The sequence below is a fragment of the Heliangelus exortis genome, chromosome 12, assembly GCF_036169615.1.
Source record: "Heliangelus exortis chromosome 12, bHelExo1.hap1, whole genome shotgun sequence".
Classification (NCBI taxonomy): domain Eukaryota; kingdom Metazoa; phylum Chordata; class Aves; order Apodiformes; family Trochilidae; genus Heliangelus; species Heliangelus exortis.
The window spans coordinates 13,875,687-13,898,824 of record NC_092433.1 but is presented as its reverse complement, the minus strand read 5'-3'; the positions used below and the strand labels follow the sequence as shown (position 1 = coordinate 13,898,824).

At 39.4% G+C, this 23,138-nt stretch overlaps 1 protein-coding gene across 1 annotated transcript in view; it reads right to left on the bottom strand.

Moving 5' to 3' along the window:
• The window catches only part of PTPRG (protein tyrosine phosphatase receptor type G), a 385,824-nt gene that overhangs the window by 44,290 nt on the left and 318,396 nt on the right, over positions 1 to 23,138 (bottom strand). The window contains exon 13 of the mRNA XM_071756171.1: positions 19,422 to 19,554. Coding sequence (XP_071612272.1) covers positions 19,422 to 19,554 — 133 coding nt within the window. The remainder of the gene's footprint in view (positions 1 to 19,421; positions 19,555 to 23,138) is intronic.

Below are 23,138 nucleotides of genomic sequence, written 5' to 3'. Positions count from 1 at the left end.
GTTGAACTGTTCTGCATGTTTTCCAGGAGACACAATTAAGTTTGGTTTCTGCTGGCACCAAAAGCAGAGTATGTATGCAGTCAAGTGTACTAGTAACACATGGCTCTGCACTTTAAACTAGCTTCACTATTCCTTGGCAAGCATTTGTCACTGTCAGAACTGGCAATGACTCCTCAGAAAAGAGCTGCAGACTACGGAACAACAGAAGTGCTGCAAATCATGACCATGTCACCAGCAGAGCAGTGGATGGGATCCTGGACAACAGCTGTCTGCAGTCTGCACTGCTCTAGCTGGGGTCATCAGTCACTGATTTTTATGAGCAATAAAACTGACTCAAGCGTTAAGAAGAAAAAGAGAAGAGAAAACCACATGGAAAAAAAATGATCTGATGAATATGAATAAGTGACCAGCATGGAGCAGTGATGCTACGTTCATTATACCAGAGGGGCACCTGCATTTACTCTTTTCTAGGGCAGAAAATAGCTTATATTGCCCCAATTTCCTACAATTATTTTCCTTCCCAGGTCTTAACACTTGATCGGAATTCAAAACTGAAGTTATTAAAGAACCTGTGCTGTGCTGGAGTGCTAAGGCACTGAAAGCTGACTGAGCTTGAGCTACAGGAGGATATACAAAAAAGGAATGCATAAAACCCAAAAAGAATAAAGGAAAAGAGGAAATGTTCCCTACAATAATGCTGATTCTCATGAAAATCCTTCCCAAAGATGACTTGCATTGTCCCCAACAAAGCAATTTTTTGCCTATAATCTTCTTGAGCATTGCACAGATAGGATAACTGGAGAGCTCTAGATTGTACATGTATAGTTTTCAGAAGTTCACAGCACGCCAAGTCCTTGGCATCCTTTCCTAGACAGAAAGGTGAAAAATAGACTGTGCCTTTCAGGGGACTTCCTGTAGGAAAGAAAAAAAGAGTTTTTACATTTGTGAGTTGTTTGTCACCCACACAGTCCTGCAAAAGCTCAAAAGAACTAAACAGTACTCGCCAGTCCTACCACACATACTTACAACCACACACTCTGCAATATTACAGAGAAACACAGGCAGGAAGAGGGCTGGGAAAAGGCATGATGGGAAAAAACAGATGGACAAAATTTTGAGACAGTGTTTGTGGCAAAGAGCACATGACTAGTAAAACTGCCCCTCTGAAAAACTAATCTGCAAACAAGATTAGGGATTTCTGACACAGAAAGACAGCTAATTTAATATTTATGTCCCAAATTTGCCAGCTGACTACACAACCCTCCACAAAATTAAAAATCCTCTTCTCCTGATCCTCTGAGATCCTATCCTGCACCAGAGACTAAAGACCTATTTGCATCACATATGTTATTGAACTCAGACATTATACAAGAAATAATATTTTTTGAATGGTATTCAGATAATTAAACAGTTAAGAACTGACAGCACACACCACAATGGGATGTTTCCAAGTCCTTCCCCCTTCATCAGCTGTGTGACCAGAAAGTGCCCAGGTGGCCAATGCAGAAATGCACTTAGAAAGCTTTTTAACTGCAAATTCTAAGTGGATAAATCTTAGCTTAACTCAGCATCAACGTTTTCCACGCTTCCTTGTCCCATCTTCCTGGTGTCCCTGGAGAATAGTGAAGGCAATGGTGAAACCTCATTTGTGATGACACTTGGCCCTGTAACACTTGGTAGCTAATTACTCTCCTGGTAACCTCTGACAGGGCCAGCAGCATCAGACCTTCCCTCCTGGTTTAATCAATACTCACCACAGCTGTGCTGGATACACTCAGCAATTTTACAGATGACTGAATGGGTTTACTCATCAGTATTTTCTACTCCAAGAGAACAAGCTCCCTGGTTATATGCATTACCACTCCAAACTTAAATGTCTTCAGGCAAAAATGAAGTAGAGGAACCTATAGGAGGTATCTTAAAAGGCTTTAAAAATTAGGCATGGTTTTAAAAGCCAAAGTGAAACCTGATGTATTCGTTTCCCTCTCCCTGAGCAACCAAGTATTTAATGCAACATTCATAACAAAGACTAGAATATCACAGAGGAAAACACAGACATGTCTTTTCCAATCAAATAATACCTTAGGCACTTCCCATAAAATGTGTACTTCCAATGCCCTAAACATCATGTAATATTAAAAAGGAGGCTAAAACTTTCTCACAGAAGGAAGCTAAATTTAACAGAGTGAAGAGCTGTTCTGTAATCACAAGAACTGCAGCAATCAATGAAGATTGCCTCTTACTAGAGAGGTGCTTTTAGTAGCACTTCTAAGAACACAAAATTGGGCACACTTGATATTATCATTTTAGGACATGAATTCCTTTGGGATGAATCTCAGGAAAGAAAAGAATAAAAACAGGGTGGAGCAATGGCACAGGTATTTTTAAACGCAAAGTGAAATTGTGTTGGAAGAAAGACAATACAGAGATGACACCACCTAAGAGAAGAGAGCTGAAACTTGGATCTCTCTTTAGAACATTCATTTAAATGTCCCTAATTACTCCCACATAATTACTCCCAAAACAGAAGAGCCCTGCTCTTTTCTTAGCAAAAATATTCTTTCCTTCCTCCAAATGGGACCTCTAGACATCCAACTGACAAGTATTTTAGGTAACCCAAGTCATGGCCTGGGACCTAAGAGTAACATAAAAACGTGCTAAAAATTTAGGTAAAGTTTTTTCCTCTATTTTGATGGGCCTGGCCATCTTCAGGCAGAAATGCCAGTTCATTAAGTATAATGAAATAGTCCCAGGAAGCTCCCTCTTTTTCAACAGACATGTCAACGTGCACCTGGACCAGAGCTGCATGGGAGATCTAGGAAGATTTCCCAACACTGCTGGACATATTTAATGTTTAGCTCATTTGGGGCCAGCATAAACTATTAAAAGTGTGATTAATTCCTTTCTCTTTTCATCATTGTGTATTTGGAAGGTAAATTTTTTCCACTGGCGGTTAAAAAAAAAAAAAAAAAAAAAGCTACTTAAATTTTTTTATGGTCTCTCTTGTTAACTGTTTAGAATACAATTAGAAATGGCACTAAAAGGTACCTTTGGAAGCACAGCACAAAGGAAAAGAAGAGAGCAGCTGGCACCAAGAATAGAGAAGCAAATTATTTAGTACCTGGCAGATAATGAGAACACTGAAAATACACTACTCAATGTGAGTGCTCTGACAGGGCTACGTCCATCACCTCATCACACTAATATAGGCAGACCGGGTGGCAGCCAGCTGGTCCTCCTTCCCATCATCTCCCTGAAAGCAAAGATTTGTAAGCAGCCAAATAATAAACCTGGACAGAAGTCTTGAGGATCATTAATCTTGCTATCAATCAACTCATTTGGAGATTTCCTTCTTGCTGTCTCTGATACTAATCTGGTAGTGACTTGAGAGCTCTGGGGAAGCCTCGAGTGTGTGTGTCTGAGGGATTGCTTTAATGAGGATCTTGCATTCAAAGGTTAACAAATGTGACAAGGAAACAAATATCAGGGACAACAAACTACCATCCCCTGAACCAAACCATGGAGAAATACCATGCTGTGTGTGCTGCTGTGTTATGCTGAACAGAGCTCTAAGTAGCTCTGTAAGAATACCTGAGTCAGAGCACAGTGACCTATCTGGGATGCCAGGAGAGATGCAGACAGGTTAGTGGGAGTGCTGCCTGTGCTCCTTATCTGCTGGGCTAAGTATCTTGGGCATAGCTCTGCACTAATAGAGCTACACCACAGAGAAGTAAGTTGTATCCACCAAATGGTGTTCTGGTTAAATTGGACCAGCAGCATGATGTAAACCTACACACACGTCCCCCTTTGCTAAACACAACAGATCCACACCAACTTATACATCAGAGTAAAAAGTCATAACATCAGAAGGACTCTCCAAGTGGCATTTGCATTAAACAGTGCAATATTTCCTGTGAGCATGTTTCTAAAAAGATAAATAGCATTAAAAGTAGCAATCAAATGCTAAATCAATTGATACTGTAGGAAAACTCTAATTAATACAAAAAAGCAGCAAACAGTATTAAACATACTTAGGCACAATAAAGCAGCACAGAAAATAAAAACTCTGTATGTTTTAAATTACAGTCCCTGAGGACCAAATAAGACATATGAAAACTGCTAGAAATATTATGATCAAATAATGGAGGTATAATCTGCTACACCACGAGGCAGAGAGCACTAAAAGGATGATCCTGAAAGGGCTTGAAATGAAGTGAGGAAGAGCTCCCTTTTCAAAATATTTATCAAGAAAAGGACATCTTTAAAGTTTCAGGGCTATAACACACTCAAAGCTCCTTGAATTTCAGTGTCAAGGAAATCACATTTATTATACAAAAAAGACTCAAAAGTATGAGGCATATCAGAAAAAGTTACCATGACGTCTATTAGCAGACCCCCAATTACAGAGAAGAGTCAAGAACTCAAAAGTGACAAAGTAACAGATATAGAAGACACTGCCTTTAAGAAATCAGTCAAAATTATTCTGCTTTCATTTTTATGAATAGCTCTCATTCTCACAACAAACTCATTTTCAGTAAGTATACACTCAGGCAAATAAATTATTGCTTTTTCATTGTCTTAATCAGTGTGTGGAACCATCTAATAACAAAACTAATCAAAGAAGGAGAACATTTTGAATCAAGGCAGAAGTTCATTGCAGATAAGCAGAACTGGAGAAATTCAGTCAATCTCTGTTAATTATTAGATCCCTTAGCACCAGATAGAGTTAAATGTTTTCTCTATAGACTGTTGGCTTTATTTGCACTATTTCCAAAGCTTTAATCTACCTTTTATTAAGCTTTTTATAACCTTTCAATGTTGACAAATGTGGGACCAGGGAAAAGCAGAAAAAAGCCCACAAGAATTGCAGTTTGCACTTTAGCAAAAGCATACAAACACTGCTTAATGTATGAAGAAACATGCCTGGATCCATCAGGCACTTGCTCAGAAACACACATATAAATTAAACACAATCTCTGAGCTTAGCATTTCCTTCTCTTTAAGCTCATGAAGTGACACGGTTGCACAGGCAGACATTGTCCTCGAGGAATGTAGGAGATGTCTGCTCCTAGGTGAATTGTTCAGTCCTGACACCTCTATTCATTTTCAGATTCATTTTCCTCCTACTGTATTTATGCATTTCATTTCCATGTTCTGACGTGATCTTAGGTGGTGCTTTTGCTGTCATTAGTGCAGCAATTAGACAGGGAGCTTGCTAGCAGAACAGAGGCAGCAGTCTCCATGGCCAAGAAGCCACATTTGCCTATGCAGGTAAAGGGAGATTCCAGTGGGGATTGAGGTCGTGCTCTTAGACTCACTCCACTGGTTTCATCCCTGTTTGTAAATGGAAACTTGAGATTGTGACTGAACACAGGAGAAAACATTTTTCAAAATGAGAACAATCAGCCATTCAAATCATCTCGCCTGGGAAGTGGTGGATTCCCCAGCACTGGACACTTCTAAGATTCAGCTGGACAGGGTGCTCGACCATCTGTCCAGATTGTGCTTTGCCAAGAAATGTTGGACCAGTGATCCCTGAGGTCCCTGTCAACCTGGTATTCTATGACTCTATGAACTGCAGTGACAAGTTCCTGCTTTATTCCTGTATTATAATTTGAGGATTTTTGTGAACTAAAAAAATGCTTAAAATGCAGACTAAACAGCAGAGTATTTTGCCACTATTTCTGGTAGTTTTGTCTCAGACATTTGGTTTCAGATCTGTGATTTCCTGTCGAGAACACACAAGTGTGAAATACTTGTTGATCCATTTATTCATTTGCCTCCTGGCTGATTGTAGCCATTTTGACAGAAGAGAGAAATCGAGTTGCTCCTTGCTAGTTTGTTTTTTTTTTTCCCCCACATGCTTCTCCATCAGCCTGGAAGCACTGCCCCAACTTCCCAGATGCTGTCTTTAGGTCTTTATCACTCTTGCACCCTCACTTTACATCCTGCACCCTCGCTTTAGAGGCTCACTAACCCAGTTTCACACAATATCCAGTATGTCTGAAATGCTACAAACAAAGTCTCAATATAGCAGCTTCTGCAATCCCATCTGCCAGATGAAAATGCTACATAATATTTAGAGAAATTATTTTTGAACAATTAAAACCCAAGGAACACTTTCCCTCACTCTTTAGGATATGAGATATATCTGTTACAATTGCACTTGGTTACTCCAGGCAAAATTTAACCATTTATCTACAACACATCTCAGCAAACCATCGGCTTCCCCAGCTCATGAGCACAGAGTGCAATCTGGAAAGGCAACAACTCTATCATTCTAATCGAGGAAATGGCAAAGTTAACAGCTTCAAGTGATCAGGCAAAACCCTGTAACATCAGCACAAGATTTTCAATGCAAAGCACTTTCAGCAGGCTAACAAATGAGTCACTTTTCTCCAACAGACGTGTGGCAGAACACCGTGCCTTTCACTGATGTGCCCTTTTATTGCAAAGCACACTCTCTGCCTCTGGTTTGACTGGAGCAATGGGATGCAGCAGTGCCAGGAAAGAGCTGATGAATGCAAACTTGGCATCACATTGTAACTAAATGTTGATTCATGGAAATGATGAGACATTCAAGGGTATAGGTCTTAGGCTTCAAATTATGCTCCACTCTTGCATTGCCCCTGTGTCATTATAGCAAGTTTGCTTATATTTGCTGCTAACTCTTCTAATTGGATTCCTGCAAAGGGCAGTTTGCTGTGCCATGAGCTTGTCACTTTATATCCTGCTTTAACTCCAAACCACTCAATTAATATTAAATTCCTTTTATTATAAAAGCATTTGTTTCTACACATATGATGCTATCAGCATCCATCTCATTAATATTTATTTCCACAAAACAGTCCACTGATGTTAAGATCTCACATACAGCTAGGAACTTTAAAAGGGGAAAATATATGAAGCCAGGAAGGTCAAAACAGAACATGAGATGTAACAGAAAACATCCAACCTTTATGAATTTAACTCCTCCTTCACAGAGAACTGAGTAAATACAGTAAAGTTGGTGGAGTGCAATGGTAATACTAAAATTAATCCTGTCACCAGAAAAAAATGAGTGTGGTTGCTAATATATCTCTCTCTGGGGTGGGAAGTTGCTGCCCAGTGCACCAAGGGAAAAAGATGCTGGAATGAGGCATTGAAGGGGAACACTCATCCCCTTACCCTACCTGCCACATGAACCATCTACTTTCCAGGCTTCAAAAAAACAACCATGAGAAAAATGTGGATAACCTTAGACCTTGGGCTAGGGTTGCTTCAAAGCCCCGTTTCTTCAGTGTCCTTTTCTGTGCTCAGTACACAGGGAATTAGCACAGCCTGTTCCAGCTTGACAGTATGGAAGTCAACAGGATCCCACACTTGCCATCCAAGGAGTGGAGGAGGAGATGGCTGCAGACAGTTTAAATAGTTAAAAAAAAAAAAAAAAAAGCTGGTATAAAGCTCAGGGTTTGTCTTGTATGCTTTCAGTGCAAAGAAACATTGCTAAGGAAAGAGAGAACATCCAAGTGCAAGCTCAAATCCTACAGACAATGCTGCAACCCACCAAAATCTCAGAGTTGAATTAAAACACAGACTTTTAATTTCCCCGTAGGTCTAGCTAGAGCCTGGATGAAATGGGAATTTCTTTTATGTTCAGAAGGGCCCAGCTGTTCCTCATGCAGAATGCTCCTGAGAGTGAGATTACACATTCAGACATGGTGAGATGAAGCAGCTGCTGAGAATGTATATCAAATACTGTGATTTCTTCTCTTCTGCTCTCTTATTCCATGCACCTTGAATAAAACTGTGCTGCAGGGACAACAGGTCTCTTTCTAGTAGTTCCCACCTATTCCTCTAAACTATACAGCAGGGAACTTGTTCCATGTTGCTCTGTGGATAGCAAATCCAGTGATGTTGAACTCTAACCTTCTGCTGCCACAAACAGCTAAATTAATTCCCCACAGCACATCAACACTGCTTTTTGAAAAGACACAGACAGTGCAAAAAACAGATGGAAACTAAACTTATGGGCCTTTAAAGATGTCAAGCATTTCCTCACAGTGATGGCATAAGAATCTTTTTTCTTCCCATCAATTTTTTTTGTTAATCAGAGCACACATGGCAGCTCCCTGTGTGGCACCACTCAGGGCTCACCCCATCAACATAAAACCTTGTGAAATTATCACCTCAGGTTTACCACTGGGATAACAATGCTTTTATACCTTGAATTAAAAAGATGAATTGTCACAGCCTGGCAAATCAATATGCAGCAGTAGACACCTAACTCCAGTACTATTTTGCTGCCCCTTTTCTACTCACATTTGTTACAGGTTCTGGCTCAGAAACCCAGAGAAAGGACTCTCTATTGCACTTTAGCCACCTTTGTGCTTTGCCTTCAGGACCACCACTTTGGAGATATTAAAGCACAAATTTATTTTGGATAGCATCAAAGCCAAACCTTCAGGTTCCTGCTTTGACAGCTGAAAACCCTTCAGAATGCTGCAGAGCCCTTGCAGGTCCCTCAAATTCTCATCTCCAGCACCACGTTATAGGAAACACAAGATTTTGATTGTCCATATTCTGGATGCCATTTGTGTGAGGACCTGGGTGAAGTTATTCTTTCGCCCCCAAGGACCTGAACTGGCATCTTTAGCATCGAGAGCATGGTGTGGCTGTGAAATGCCCAATCATTTCTGAAGGGACATCAGGGACCTGGTGCCAGGTCCTTACTCACAGATAACAATCATTACTTTAAGCATAAGAAGAAGGGTTCTGCCCTCCTGACTGCAGCCAAGTGCTCCACATGAGTTGGCTTTGCAGTGATAAATGTCACACTTACAATGGGTTTGGCAACATGAAAGTCCATAATTTGCTTTCCAGGGACCTATGCTTGATTATCAGGAGAGTTAGAATCATTCACTGAAGTCTAATGAATAGAATTAACACATCATTTAAACAGGGACTAATATGTATGCAAATGAGAAAAAGTTAAAAATAAGAGTTCAAGCCATAATTTCAGAAAACGTAGACTGCATCCTTATGAAATATGAATGTTTCAATTCACCTCGTATCTTTACATCTATGTTAGCTGCTTTGCATGGGAACAATAAGGTGCATGAAGCCTATTTTGGTTTTTATATTTGAACCTGGACTTACAAAATGGATTTTATCGAAACATGAATAATATATATGCTAATTAAAGACTCCATTTAATGACATAAATAAAGATGAAGACCAACACAGGTGAATTTCCATTTGCAAATTTTCTAATTACTGTATTTTTCTTTGGAAAGCAAAAACTTTATTTTCACAATCTGAGGCAAAAAAAAGAAGAGTATTTTCTTTGCTCAAATTATCTTAAAAATCTTTTCAGTTTTTTTATTCATTAGGATTGATTTCCACAGAGATACAATTGCTTTGCCTGCATAGATTCAATATTAAATATCATCCAAGTAAAACTATGGTGATTTATGCATGCAAATGGTACTAGTTATTAATCATTATCAGATTTTTCTCTAATAAGGAATTATTGCTGATAAATTCATGTCAAATATCCATCATCAGGGGTAAACTCTATTCCCTATCTCCACCCACTGATAGTGAGGGCTTTGCTGCAACTGAGGAACCCCTCATGCCTATGCAAAAGGAGTCATCCCTTGACTTGGAGATGCCTCCATCCACAGGGATGGAGCATCACAGCCCCCAGTCCAACCTGTGGCACAACAGAACAGGCCTTGATCTGTAACACCTTAAAATGTACTTGACATGGAGGTGAATGGGATAAGCTCATACTGCTACAAAACAGGAATTTTACCAGCATGCACTGGAAACTTTCAGAAGGTCACTTAAAAATGATTGAGTGAAACACTGTGCAAAAAGATATCCTTGCAACAGATAATTTGATCATAAGGAAAATAAAGAACAAATCTAAGCCTTCAGGAAATAGAACATTGGTCCTTATGGGGAAATGTTTTCATTTAGTTTCTTTTTGGTTTTAACACCAACAATATCTTTAAAATTCAGTTTGGGCTCATTGCTGTTACTTTATAAATGTCACTTTGCAGGATATTTCAAAATGTTTTTGTTCTATTTTGGAAAAGACAGTATTTCCAATACATGAAAGAGCCCAGTAATCAAGAACCAGGCAGGCCACCTATGCCTCTTTCAGCTTGAAAGGTAGAACTCAAATGGATTTTAACCTGTAAGTTGGTAGAATAAAATACATGCTGCTTATAGCAATAGAAAAAGGGTTTTCTTTTAATCTAATTCAGTATTCTACACGAAACTGAATGAATTCACATGCTTCTCCTACATTCAAAGGCTTTTCCAGCTTTTCCAGAGTTGCACAGCTGCTACTTTAAGAAATGTGAAATTAATTCCACTCCTGCTTATTATTGTTTTAGTAGTCTGCTGATTCCTAGTGTTTACCCAAGCAGTTCTGAATGCTGAATTGATTTAATATTCTTACCCTATAATTTTACACTCAGACCACATCCTGCTGTGAAATAGCTAGTGCTAATGTTTGTCCAAATGCTGCTGTGGGACTTAGGACAGCACAGGGCTCTTCAATAGCTATATTTCATGGTTACAAGGAGAGAGAAAAAAATATAATTTATCTGATTGCTGTGGTTAATTCACAGTTTCACAGCACAGGTATACTGTTCCCTCTGGGTGCATCTACTTGTATTATAGGATATTTTGTTCACAGTTTGTCCAAGACATTCCTTTAGCTCCAAAACTACCAATTTATGAGAGGGAATCTACTCCAGAGATACCTGCATATAATTTAACACATACTCTTACAAACCAAGAAATATTATAGATAAGAGATAAACTAGCAACAGATCAATAGAAAAGATAAATGAGCAATAGATCTAACAATGGGTTAACAAATGGTTTCTTTGAGATGAGAAGGGGAACAGAAAAAGAATGCATCAATCTTAAGAAATAGCCTTCCTTTTCTTTTTAAAGGAATTTAATTTCCCAAAAAGTGTTTGTGAAATTTTCTCTTTTGAATTACTGACCACACAATTGAAGCCAGAGTTCAAAAATATTAAAGTTGTACAGAAGTTTCCTGTAGAAGTGGTACCGTGTTATTCACTTGAAACATGACACATTTAAACTATGTTTTCCAAATGTTTTTTCAAGCTTCTACTCTGTGATTTACAGGACAATTTGTCACAACATTCCTTCTCCTTTCTCATATTTTCATATGTGCTTTAGCATGTTCCACAGAGCTGCAGAGAGTGGGCCTTGAAACTCCTATGCAGGAGCAATGATTCCTGAAGCGCTCCTGACAAATGGCTGCTTAACCAGCAGTTTTGGACCCCAGAAATGATAGAAATTCTGTAGACAAATGCTTTTTTTGTCTGTCCTATCAAGAAACTTTTTCTAATTCCAAACCTAAATTTCTCACTTACTGCAATTTAAGCCAAAGACTCCTTATCCCCAGCACAATTGGTGCAGAAGATCACATATTTCTTGCAGACCTCTTTCATGTAGTAGAGCACTGGTTTCCCTTCTCTGCTAGCAAACCTGCCTACCATCTGGTCTAACCAACTCATTGAAAAGGTGCCTCACACAAGAACAACCATAATCCTCTCTTATTTACACCTGGAGATATACTGGGCTGCTAGAAATCTGGATCTGCTTTTCATTTACACAACAGCTGAGAGGAAAACATTGCTTCGTGACAATCAGATGAAGGCTGGACATGCAGGACACAGAAAGAAACTGTTGAGAAGTAACTGGATATTGCAATTGTATATTCTTGAGAGCCCATTTAAGATGATATAGGTGATATATAGGCAGACTCGAGTCTACAAGATCAAGGCCTCATTTAGCTAATAGAAGTTATTCAGGAGTCACTCTGCTAACATCAATGGGACTGCTCAGGTTTAAACCTGAAGCAAAATCTAGACTCTGCTACTTCACTGAAATGGGACATTCCTAGGTCAAAGAGTACTTAGTGATTTTTGATGTTGTTCCTGATACTGTATAGTTAGCACTGAAACTACTATTTCCTGAGTTTTGAAGATGCCCTGGTAGCTCAGGAAATCATCACTGATCTGAACGTAAGCTTCACAAATCCCTCTTCAACTTCTTCCCTTTCTCAAGACAAAAGTTGCTGGTTTGTAAACCAGCAGTTTGTAAAGCTGCAGCTTGTTACTGGCCTCCCCAGTGAGGTAACAGAAATCTTGAAGAATTCTGGTTTGTGAGAAGAAGTAAAAGTAGTGTTAATTAAAGAATAGTAAAAGTAACAGGCATATAATGAGAGAACAGGCCCCCTTCCACAGTCTAGCCCTTAACAGATCATCCAGCCTGCTTAAAAAGCAACTTGCCATTTGCAAATCTCTCACTCTCTCTTTTTTGTCTAATGAGTATGAGTAAGTTTATTTAGGAGCCCAAATGGGCATCTCAGGTGCAATTCAGCAGCAGGGGGTCTGTTACTATAACAGCTCACAACTCCTGTGATTTCTGAAAGGCCCTAAAGTAGCCATTTGGGAAATGGTTATTGAGCAAGAAGTTGCTTGTGAAGGAAAGGCAGCAGAGGGGTGCTGAGCCCCAGCCTGCCCTGCACACAGCAGCACTCACCTACCTCAGCCCTTCCTGCACAGAGAGAACCCCAGTGTTCCCCCAGCCCTGCATACAGCCAGGCTGGGTCCTTTTCAGCACACTGCAAGAGAAGAGGATGAAAGGCCAGGAGATGGCAACGGGAGGACCAGCAGCAGCATGCCAGAGGTTGGGATCAGCTGATCCTCTGGGCTTTTCTCCCCCTCCGCCCCAGGCTGAGTGTTGGAGGATGAAAGAGCAGAGATGCTGTCAGAGAAGTTTTCATATTGATTTTCCTTGCAATGGAAGAATGACAAGTGCTCAAAGAATGATACCAAGAGCTAGAACAAGCAACTGGCAGCTGCCCTGAGCTTCAGGCTTGAAAGCAAACTGCCTGCTGCTGGCACAGAGGATGAGCTCAGTTCTCCATGCAGGATAAGAAGGAACTGATCAGAGGTCTGGCTCCCTTTAATGAAAAAGAGCAGCATTTTGAGATACAGTGCACAAAAGAGCCCAATATTTCAGTACCTTTACTTTTAGCACTGGAAAAATCAAATACAACCTGGATCTTCTGCAGTAAAAGCTGAAGTGCTTTTCCTGCATTGCCTGGACTAAGGCAGGGAGATAAGAAGGGAGATAAGAAGGTTCTGAGTCAGGCTGGATGAATCCCATTTGTCAGTCAGTCCCCATTCCTGTGAGACTGTTTGGCATCATGTGAGGCTAGACATGGCCATTCCCAGAGGAAAATGAAGGCATGGTTTGCCCCATCCAGTAGAAGCAGGGCACATCTGGCCAATAAAAAGGAGGTGGAAGCTGCAAGAGGGTTCAGGCAAGTCACTCACCTCCGTATTTCCCCTTTTCTCCCCGTGGTGTTGCCTGTCTCCCAGCTTAGAAAATCTCTTGCCCTTGTTGGCTAATTCTCCTCACTGCCTGTGCTAAGCTGGGTTGCTCTCTGGTGCATTGTCATCCCCAAGCTGGGCACAAGTGCCTGGATATTGTCCTGAGGCATCACTGGGGGCAGTGGCAGTGGGAGCAGCCCCATCGTGCCTGCTCATTCCTGCCTTGTGCTGGTCCCTCAGATATGTTGGTACAACTCTGGTTACGACATGAACCAGGCTGGGAGCTGATCTGTCTTAAATCAAGGTACAAAAGCCCCTCTTTTTTTTTTTTTTTTTTCTTTCTCTTTTTTCTCTCCATGGATTATTCTTCAATCCAGCTCCTCACATGGTTGTGCAAACATTTGCATTGCTATCACAGAGGGTAGGAATAGAGGAGGCTGCTTGAACTGCTGCTGCTGAAATAAACACTCATGCAACTGCACCCGAGGCATCCTTAAAATCAACAGACAGGCTCTCAGAAACTGTTACCACCTAGCATCCTCCACTAGTCAGAAAATGAGCAGAATCACGAATATTTTAGAGTAAGTTGAAAGCAGCTTTTATCATTGTAAGCAAGCAATTTTACAAGGGTCTGCAAATTTGCAATCCTTTTTCAATCAGTATAGTAGATGAACAACACATTGTGTACTCATAAAATAAAACCTAGAGATAGGTTCAAAAAACAATTTCAGCACTTTTTACAACATGCTACAGGCAAAAGTTCTTTTTTTTTTTTTTTTCCCCCTCAATGATGTTTTAGCACTGTCTTAGCTATGAAGCTGTGCAAGTTCCACAGAATTTAACACCAAAAGGAAGTTTTCCAAGGCGTGGTTATTAGACACGGTAATTACAACAGCTCTTGGTATTATGTTGCAGCTTTCATTTCTATATTACAAACTAATTTACAAATAGAGGTGATCAACCTTCTTCAGTGCTAATTTACCAGTCGCAGAACTCAGATGCTGAAATATCGAACACCTGAGCTTGCTCTCACTGAGGTCTTTGCCACTGAGTTCAGCTGTCAAACCCTAAGTGACTTGGCCTGGGGTCACAGAAAATCAATGAGTGAGTCAGGAAAAGCACCCAAATCTCCTTTGTGCAGAATTTCTTCTGCACAGAATGGTACTGCCAGAGAAACAGAAGGCTCTGCCACAGGACTCTGCTCAATGCAACAGGATGCTTAATAAAAACTTAAGAAAACTCCTAATGTCTACTAAATTCTGTAGGGTTTTGCCCAAAGAAAATTAAAGGCATCTTTTTCCCCAAGCTGTCTCATATGCACACACGACTATAAACAAGCAATGCAAGCTTGCTTGCTCTTTGAAAGGCAGCAGCTGTGTTGCTCCAAAAATCCCTCCTGAATGTAAACATATTAGCACTGTATAAACAGCTTGATTTAAGAAGAAATGCAATACAATATCCTGCTTTGTCTTTAGGATCACGATGTTGATGGTGGCAATAATTCAGAGGTGAATTATGGTATCTGCTGAAAAGAAAGAAAAAGAAAACTCTCCAGCTATAGTTTGGAATTAATTTCTTCCTCTTAGCTGAAAATGAGAAATGGCTATAATTTAGTTCCCATTTAAAAGTTGCTGTTGGCTAAACTCTAAAATCTTAATTGCTTCTTAATATTCTCTGCTTATTTTTCCCTTTGAAACCACAGACTACAGCATTGTAGTGCTCAGATTAAAAACCAGAATGGAAAACAATCAGTGGAAGGTCACCATCACTCGTGAAATATGTCATTTTTTTTCTCTAAAGTTAATGCATATCAAAGTATTTTACTTGATTTCCCAACTCAAGTCACCCTCCTGCACCCCTGTGAAAAAGAAAAGCACTGACCCTGGCTTTTCCTTAAATCATCAATACTCAGGACTGTTTCAATTTGCAAGAGAATGCAGTGGAAGTGCTAGAAAAGGCATTTCAAGTTGCATTATTGGCTCAGCATGCTACAGGAACTTGTCTTGGTAAAAAAAAACAACCTGAAGTCACACTCAATCCCTAAAAAGTTTGGCAGTCACTACCAAACACACTCTGCAGTTCTGAGCTTGTAGAAAAAGGCTGTAAGAGTAACAGTGGCAAAGGCTGCAGACAATCTAAGTCAAATTTTAAATTGACTTTGAAGAGCTGCAGAAGGATCTCATGGTACTGAGTCTGGGTATAAAATCACAAATGCAAAACAAATGCCCAGAAATGCAAAAATAATGTGCTTGGAAAACTGCACCTTGCTATGCACACGTTCTACCAGGCTGGATGTGTGCTATTCATGCTCCAGTGAAAAATCTTAAAATCCCAATGAATACTTCTGAGAAATACTCATTGCCTGTGCATACAGGACACAGTTTCAGGAATCAGTATGAAAGAAATGAAAGCAGAAAAAGAAGCAGTTTCTCCTCACCTTTTCTGTTTGCCAAGACTCAAGTTCTTGACTTGATGCTAAATCAGTTTCAATCACTAGAGGTCCTGGGACTCAAAGTCCCCCTTCATTATGCCCACGATAGCTCAAGGACCAGCCAGGCCAGCTTTTCCTCAAGTGTAATCAAAGAGGTGGAGAAGCAAACTGAACTTAGAGGCATCATTGTCCCTCCTGCCCAGGAAGCCCAACTGCCAACCAGCCCCAGACAACTTTGTGGCTCCTGGTCATCCTGTGATAGTGCTCTCCTCATTGTTCTGGGATAAAAGGCAGTGCAATTTTTGCAGCTTCCATTGTGCTGACCTAGTTTATTTTCCACTCTATCAACTTAAAATCACATAGCCCTCTTTGAGCAGCAGTGTCATTAAAAGTACCGAATTCAGGACACTTTAGTGATAGGTAATTCAGAGCTGCTGCTTGCCTGCAAGTTCCCATCCCTTTTCATTACTGAGGTGGCCATCATGCTAAGACGACGGAAGTGACCCTTTCTCTTCAACATCAATCATATTCTTTTGCCATTTGTCCAGGATCCACATGGAAAAAGAAACTGAGAACATCAAACTACCACTGCAAATACAGGAATCTCATTCAGAAACTGCACAGATCATTTCCAAAGATACTCAATTACAAGAAGTCTCTAATGAACACAGCATGGAAGCTCAACAGATAAAGAAAGGAAAAGCTTCATCAAACAGTGACTGCTTCCTATGACTCTCTTTTTAAAATAAAGGAAACTGAAAATAAAGCTTCCTTACAAGACATCATCACAAAACTTACTTTATTGCTCTATCACAAAATCAGTCACAAAGGATCCAAACTGAGATAAATGCTTTGCCAAACATTCACAAGCAATGTCCTCAATTCTTTATTTTGGTCTCTGGATAAAAGGACATTTGCCAAACCTTCACAAGCAACCTCCCCAACTCTTTATTTTGGTCCCCAGATAACGGGGCATTGATACAAAGCAAACAAGCAGCAGGCTTCATTCTGGTCTCAATTCATCTGATTCCACAACTGCTCAGAAACACTGAAGTAAAAATATAATTCGTTTTATCTGCAAAATGTATTGCCAAAGGGTAGCCATGTATTGCCAAAGGGTAACCATGTCTTTTCTGCATTATCCAGTTCTGAGTTATGTTTTATAAGGCTTTTTCTCACACCAAAACAAAGAACTGCTGTGCAAGGAAGAGATCCTTGGTCCAGCATTCCTGTCCCCTTGAGGGGTATCCTTTCATAACAAGTGCTTCTCTGCTGTGCACATCAATACTGTGTTTTCCTTACTGAAAAATCTGTCTCAAACTTGTTTTCATGCCATTTACTTTGATGGTGTTATTTAGCAAATTATTCCATATGTTGCCCAGTACATTTTAAGTTACGTATTTCTTCCTGAAAATCCAGATTACTATTCCTTTCAAACATGTAATTTAGACTCTGTGGTGTTTAAGGATCTGTTTTTTCTTTACTTCAAAACACTCACAGAGATAAACATTTTATTTTTCCTAAGGTAAGGTAATCACACTGAAAAGGGCACAAAAAATGCTGTGTTGCCACTTCAATGACACGGTCTGCACAACGTGAAATGTTACTGGGGACAATTTGTGTTCTAGCTGCTTTTTCATTTATCCTAAAACACATGTTGACATCTTTATATGCTCTCAAAAAATCCTCAGAACTACAGAGGTAGACACACAGGAGATCATTTTGAAGCTACTACACCTGTGCTCTCAGGTTTGTTTATTGTTCCTCCATTTGTTGCTTCATATTTCTCAAAAACTTTTGACTGCTACATGACATACATTCCATGATTATATTAATTTTAATCTCCACTTTTTTTAGTATCGATCATACACAAAAAATTGGTCTAGTGAAGTCAGTGGTATTAATGACAATGCTTGTAAAACCACCAGAGCCACCAATAAATGTTACCTACTCATGCATACTATGGAGAGCAGATAGGAAACAATTGCTGTCCATATGCAAAATAACAAACACTACTGGAAAAGTAATTTAGCTTCAGTTAAAGTCTTCGTTCATGTATCTTCCTTGATTTATGTCCAGGTTTGTTATGAAGCAAATAAAAATTTTGCGGTGGATGGTTAGGAATTTTCAAGTAAAAAAGTATTTACATTTAATTAACACATCTTAATTCTAGACTAGAATAATATTATGATCTGCAATCCAAGCCAACATTTATCAAAAATTAGTCTCTAACTACTGGTCAGTAAGTCAGTACTTTTCAGCTGCAGTATATTCTTAGGGATGCTATTGTTGCTCTTTGAGTGAATTAAACACTAATTTTGCAATTATTTCTCTCGATCCATTAGTGAAATTGCAGAAAATGGAAATGTTTTCCAGATGAGGGGTACCAACATTCCTCTTGATAATAGCTATTAGCATTTGATTTCAAAACCTTTTCTACTTAGAAGAGCATTTTGTATCAATGCAAGTTAAATATTACTAACCTCTCTCTACAGTGCCTCAGGATATACCATAATCTTCAAGGGCTATCCTGGTGTGAATGTGACCAAGTTTAGCCCTTGAAATGAAGAATATATACTGAAGAACAGGATACTACAGTGGCATCTGCAGAACTTTTCCAAGTTCAGCTTTGTACAATTTCATTCACTGTCATACTGTGATGATTTAATTACTTGCAAATGTTAATAGATACACTATTTCAAAAGACTATTGTCATCTATTCGTTAATATTCTTTCAAATGTTCCCAGCCTTAACAATTTGGCCCATTAATTGTCAGCAAAATGGATGTACTGAAAAACAGCTTGGTATTTTTTTAATTGATTCTGCAAATATAATTATCTATGGACAGCTATTTCCAATCAAAGCTATTCTGTGTCCCATCTCATTAGATGTAGAAATAATTACTAAATATGTGCTATGAGGCTAATCCCTGGTTCATTTTCATAACTGGACAAATGAGGTATCTTTGGGTTTTGGTTCTGGCACAAGAAGATGTGGAAGGTTTCGATTTACTCGGAATGAAATGGAGATGTAATTCCCAGTCTCCCCTACTGAAACCAATGGCCCACTGGCAGAGAACACAGAATCTCTTTTTAGGAGGCAATCTTTACTTTCAAGACCTTGCAGGGTTCACTTTTAAACACCAATGCTTAAAAAACTTGTGCTCAGAATATTGCAATGTATTGTGAAGGCTATCCCTGGTTCTTGCTGTACAGTCAAAGGAGGAAAACAACTGCTTAAGATTGCACAGGAGCTCTGAGGAAAATGGAACCAACTCCTGTCACACCAGGCTTTTCTCTCACAACCAGCTTTCCTGAAGGCCAAGACAAAAATATTTTTTATAGCTATATTAGAGGGACTAATTGTGAAAATATTTATCATCATTTCAGGTGATATTAGCATTGCTAGAAGTCTACCAAGCTCATCTTCATGACACAAAAATAATACTTAAGACAGCTGAATAGTTAACCAACAGAGCTGCTCTAGCATCCAGAGAGTTCATCTAATGCATCTATCACTGTAACATCTCATAAAATAAAAAACACAGGACCACATTAAAACACTACCTTAAATTTTAAATCATTATCAGTTTCCAGCCAAAGGGCAATAGACTCACCTCCAGTAGACAAGTACAGCAATGAGAAGAATGAGGCACACGAAAGTCAGTGCTGAGACCACAATAAGTGGGATGATCCATTCCATTCTACCAGGAGAAGGTCTTGTGGCCATGCTGGAGCTGTTCTTGTCAGCTGTGTGTTAAACACATAACAAAAACAATCACTAAATGGAAAAAAAAAAATTCTGTATGGAGAAATGTGTAAGGAAAACAACTCATTTGTCTATTTTACATGGTATGAGTAAACAGAGCAAAGATCTAACGGCAGGGTGGGACTCCATTTGTCTTTAGTCTGAGACATGAGAGCACGAAAGTATGGTGTTTATTGCCACATATGGCTTGGATTTTACTACTGCCTGTAATTACAGTCTCATAGACAATTTTAGGACTCTATCATGCAAGCACCTATTATCAGACGTGGAGCACCCCACCGAGTCATTTCACCACATTAACAAAAGAAGTGCTTTGCTTGGTCAGGAGTGTTTGCAGACAAATGCACTCTGTTTCTCAATACCACAGGGCAGCTCTGATTGAAAAGCTCAGTGTAATACTTAGCTTCAGAAATACATTTCTCGGTAACTACCTTAAAATAAAAAATCCTTAACATGTTGGGTGCCATGTCACATCATTTGTGGAATTGTCACAATCTGGTGAGTTATTGCATACGAAAGCACATTTTAGCATATGGATTGTCAAGATGGACGGATGAATGAATAGCTAGGACATGTTGTAACTGACAGAAGAAATCATTATGCCACAGCTTTTGAACAAAATTAAAGTTGGTCAATATTCTGGCTGAGTAACTGTGTTTCACTCTTTGTATGACACCTTGTTAAAATTACTGTATCATACAGAACATAAATATCTAGAGGTTCTGCAAGTAGTGGAGCCAATGAGGATAGACACTGTATAAACATATTTCAAAAGACATCTCATTTGTGCCAATTTATGTAGACTTAACAAATAAATTGTATTGGACAGAATGATAAAAGAAAAATACAGAAGTGGATTCTGTATCTTATTCATGTTTCCTACCAAACAGGCAGTACTTGATCAATACCTGACAACAGGATGTAATGGGAAAGGATTAGTGTAAACAGCTTCAGATCTGAAAGAGGATTGGAATGTACACACTTGACTTCTACTTTTTTAGCCTACGTGAGTCTTTCCTTACCAACTTGCTTCCTTGCCCTCGTTCACTATTGTATTATCATATCTTCTGAAACTGCTGCAAATCCTACCAGAAGAACATAATTGCCTTTTCACCGTAGGCAGGCAAAACACAGATAATTGGAAGTCACCAGATGTCACATAATATGAAGTCATACTCTATTTTAATAGCATTTAGATTATACTCCTCCATAGGCAGGAGTAAAATTCAACTAACATGGAAGTAAAGGTTAATTGTAAATGCTTTTGCTTGACTGCTGAAAACAGAGCAAGGCTGCAGGCTGCTGCAAGCCCAGCAAGAAATCTTTCTAGTTTTAAGAACTAGGCTGATGGAGGTAATGCCCTTTAGCAAGCAGCCTAAATGAGGTGCTAATCAGAAGGATGTTTGGGGGGAGTGAACGTGTGCTGAGTGCAGAACTTATCAAAAGAGAGATAAGTAGCCAGTTGTCTCTAATTTGAGTGAGAAAGGCTACAGAGGTTACCAACAGGGTCACTTTGCAGAACAGGCACCCAACATCATACCTTGAAGCACATGGTGAGCTCTTGTCTTCACACCGTATTAATAATATACAGCATACTGTTTTGAAGACAGATCTTTTTATTTGTTTGACTGGCAAAAAATAAGGAAAAGAACTACCCCAAAACTACAGCAAAAGCTTATTCCTGGTATTTGCCAGACTTGCATAAAAAATCACAAGCCCTAAGGCATGGGTTTTTTATCAGTGCATTTCAAATCATTTAACAGCATGAAAAAATTAAATCTGTGAGGTAAGTGTTCCTAATCAGAATAGTAAAAAGGTCAAAGGAAAAAAACATGCAATGTAATAAAATTTGGTAGGAGAGCCAAATAGTCCCACCACCTTTCATCCGTTAGGGTGTTGTTTCATCTCTCTCCAAGGACAGTATTCTGTTCAGCTTCACCTCCACTTATTCCAACATGAAAACATATGTTTCTGTTTGCATGGAAAGAAAATTAAATTCTATTGTAAGCACAGCATGGGCTGGTTTCCCAATGCAGACTATTAAATTCTGCAGTGCTCACGATGCTCCTCTTACTCAGTCTACTGTAGAGAACACACTTATCTGACCCTGCCAACTCCCAGTACCACAGATGTGAGGATAAGAAACTGTTCAGTATGTTGAGTGATAGAATAGCAAATGCCATTCCTGCATGCTGATGCTGGCCCTGAAATTCCATTTGGGAATGCCCAAGCACTAATGTACTTCAGCAAAAAAGAGAATGTTCCTGTGCTGGCTATGAAGAAGTCAGCTTAGGTGTTTTCCACTGTGTAAGTACAGTGTTGAGAGAGCTTAAACAATGCAATGCCAATAAAAACCATACTAGATTGACAGCTGGGGCCAGCACCTGTCTCTTGAGTGTGATGGCAGAAGAGCCTAAGAAAAGGCAGCATGCTGGGTAACTTGGAAAGAGTTGAAGAAAATACACACAGATCTGGGCCTTTATATCTTTCAGCTCTCCTACATATAAAAATATTAGAAAACATAAAATAGCATTTCACTCTTTTCCAAAGCAAGAATGTTGAGCCTTGGTAGTGTTAACAGCATATCCATGTAACAGTGCCCACCATACGCTGTATTTTGGGGGGAAAGCTTAAAAAATGGACCAGGAAACTCCATTTTGCTAAGAAATGTAAACAGTTTCCACTGGCATATGCCTTCATTGAATTAATTCAGTTTGCCTTTTACTGGCTTGGAATTCATCCCAGTAGGAGGAATAAAAATTATTACAGTGTATCTTTTTCAGAGGTCCCATAACCAAGCCCGGGCACTGGTAAATCTGCTCCAGCATCTGGAAAAATCCATAATTCCTGTGCACCTCCAATTCAGCAGTTTCATCCAGGGTCTGGATGGATGAGGCCCTGACACTGAGAGAATTAGGGAGCATCAGGCAGCAAGGAAGGGTTTGGCAGTGCAACCCTTGCACAAAGGTCAGGGCAAGAAAGAGGCATCCTACAGTTTGTGAAATGTACTGGATCTCTGTGTGTTCTTGGTAATTGGTTTCCAAGAACAGAAACGTATTTATTGCCCTTAAGTAAGACTTAGATTGCTGTAATAATAGCAATATAAAATAGGTTGCTATAATAAGCAATCGTTGCTTTAATATATAACTTATCAACTCTTACAATTCCTTGTGTAAACTGCCAGGACAAAGTTCTGTTTGTTGTACTGTTACAGATACTGTTAACTATGACAGTCCTCATGTTCTGTAAGCCAGAAGAAAACTCCCACTGCCAAACTGCCTCAGATCATCTGGTCACTTAAAAGAAAGCCACCTGCTCATCTTTCCTTTGAGTAAATGAAATTAATGGGCTTACATAAAGGTATCAATTAATTCTGGAAAACAGTATTGGCCATGTTCTTAAAAGATGAAAAGGCAAAACCATGTTTTTAAGAATTAAGACCTTTGGCACATGACACTGTGCAGCTATTTTCTCCCTATTTCCTTAAAGGCATTCCTGCAGTAGTCATAGGCTGTGCACAACTGAGCATGGCTTTTCTCAGTTTTGAAAACAGATGCCAGTCATA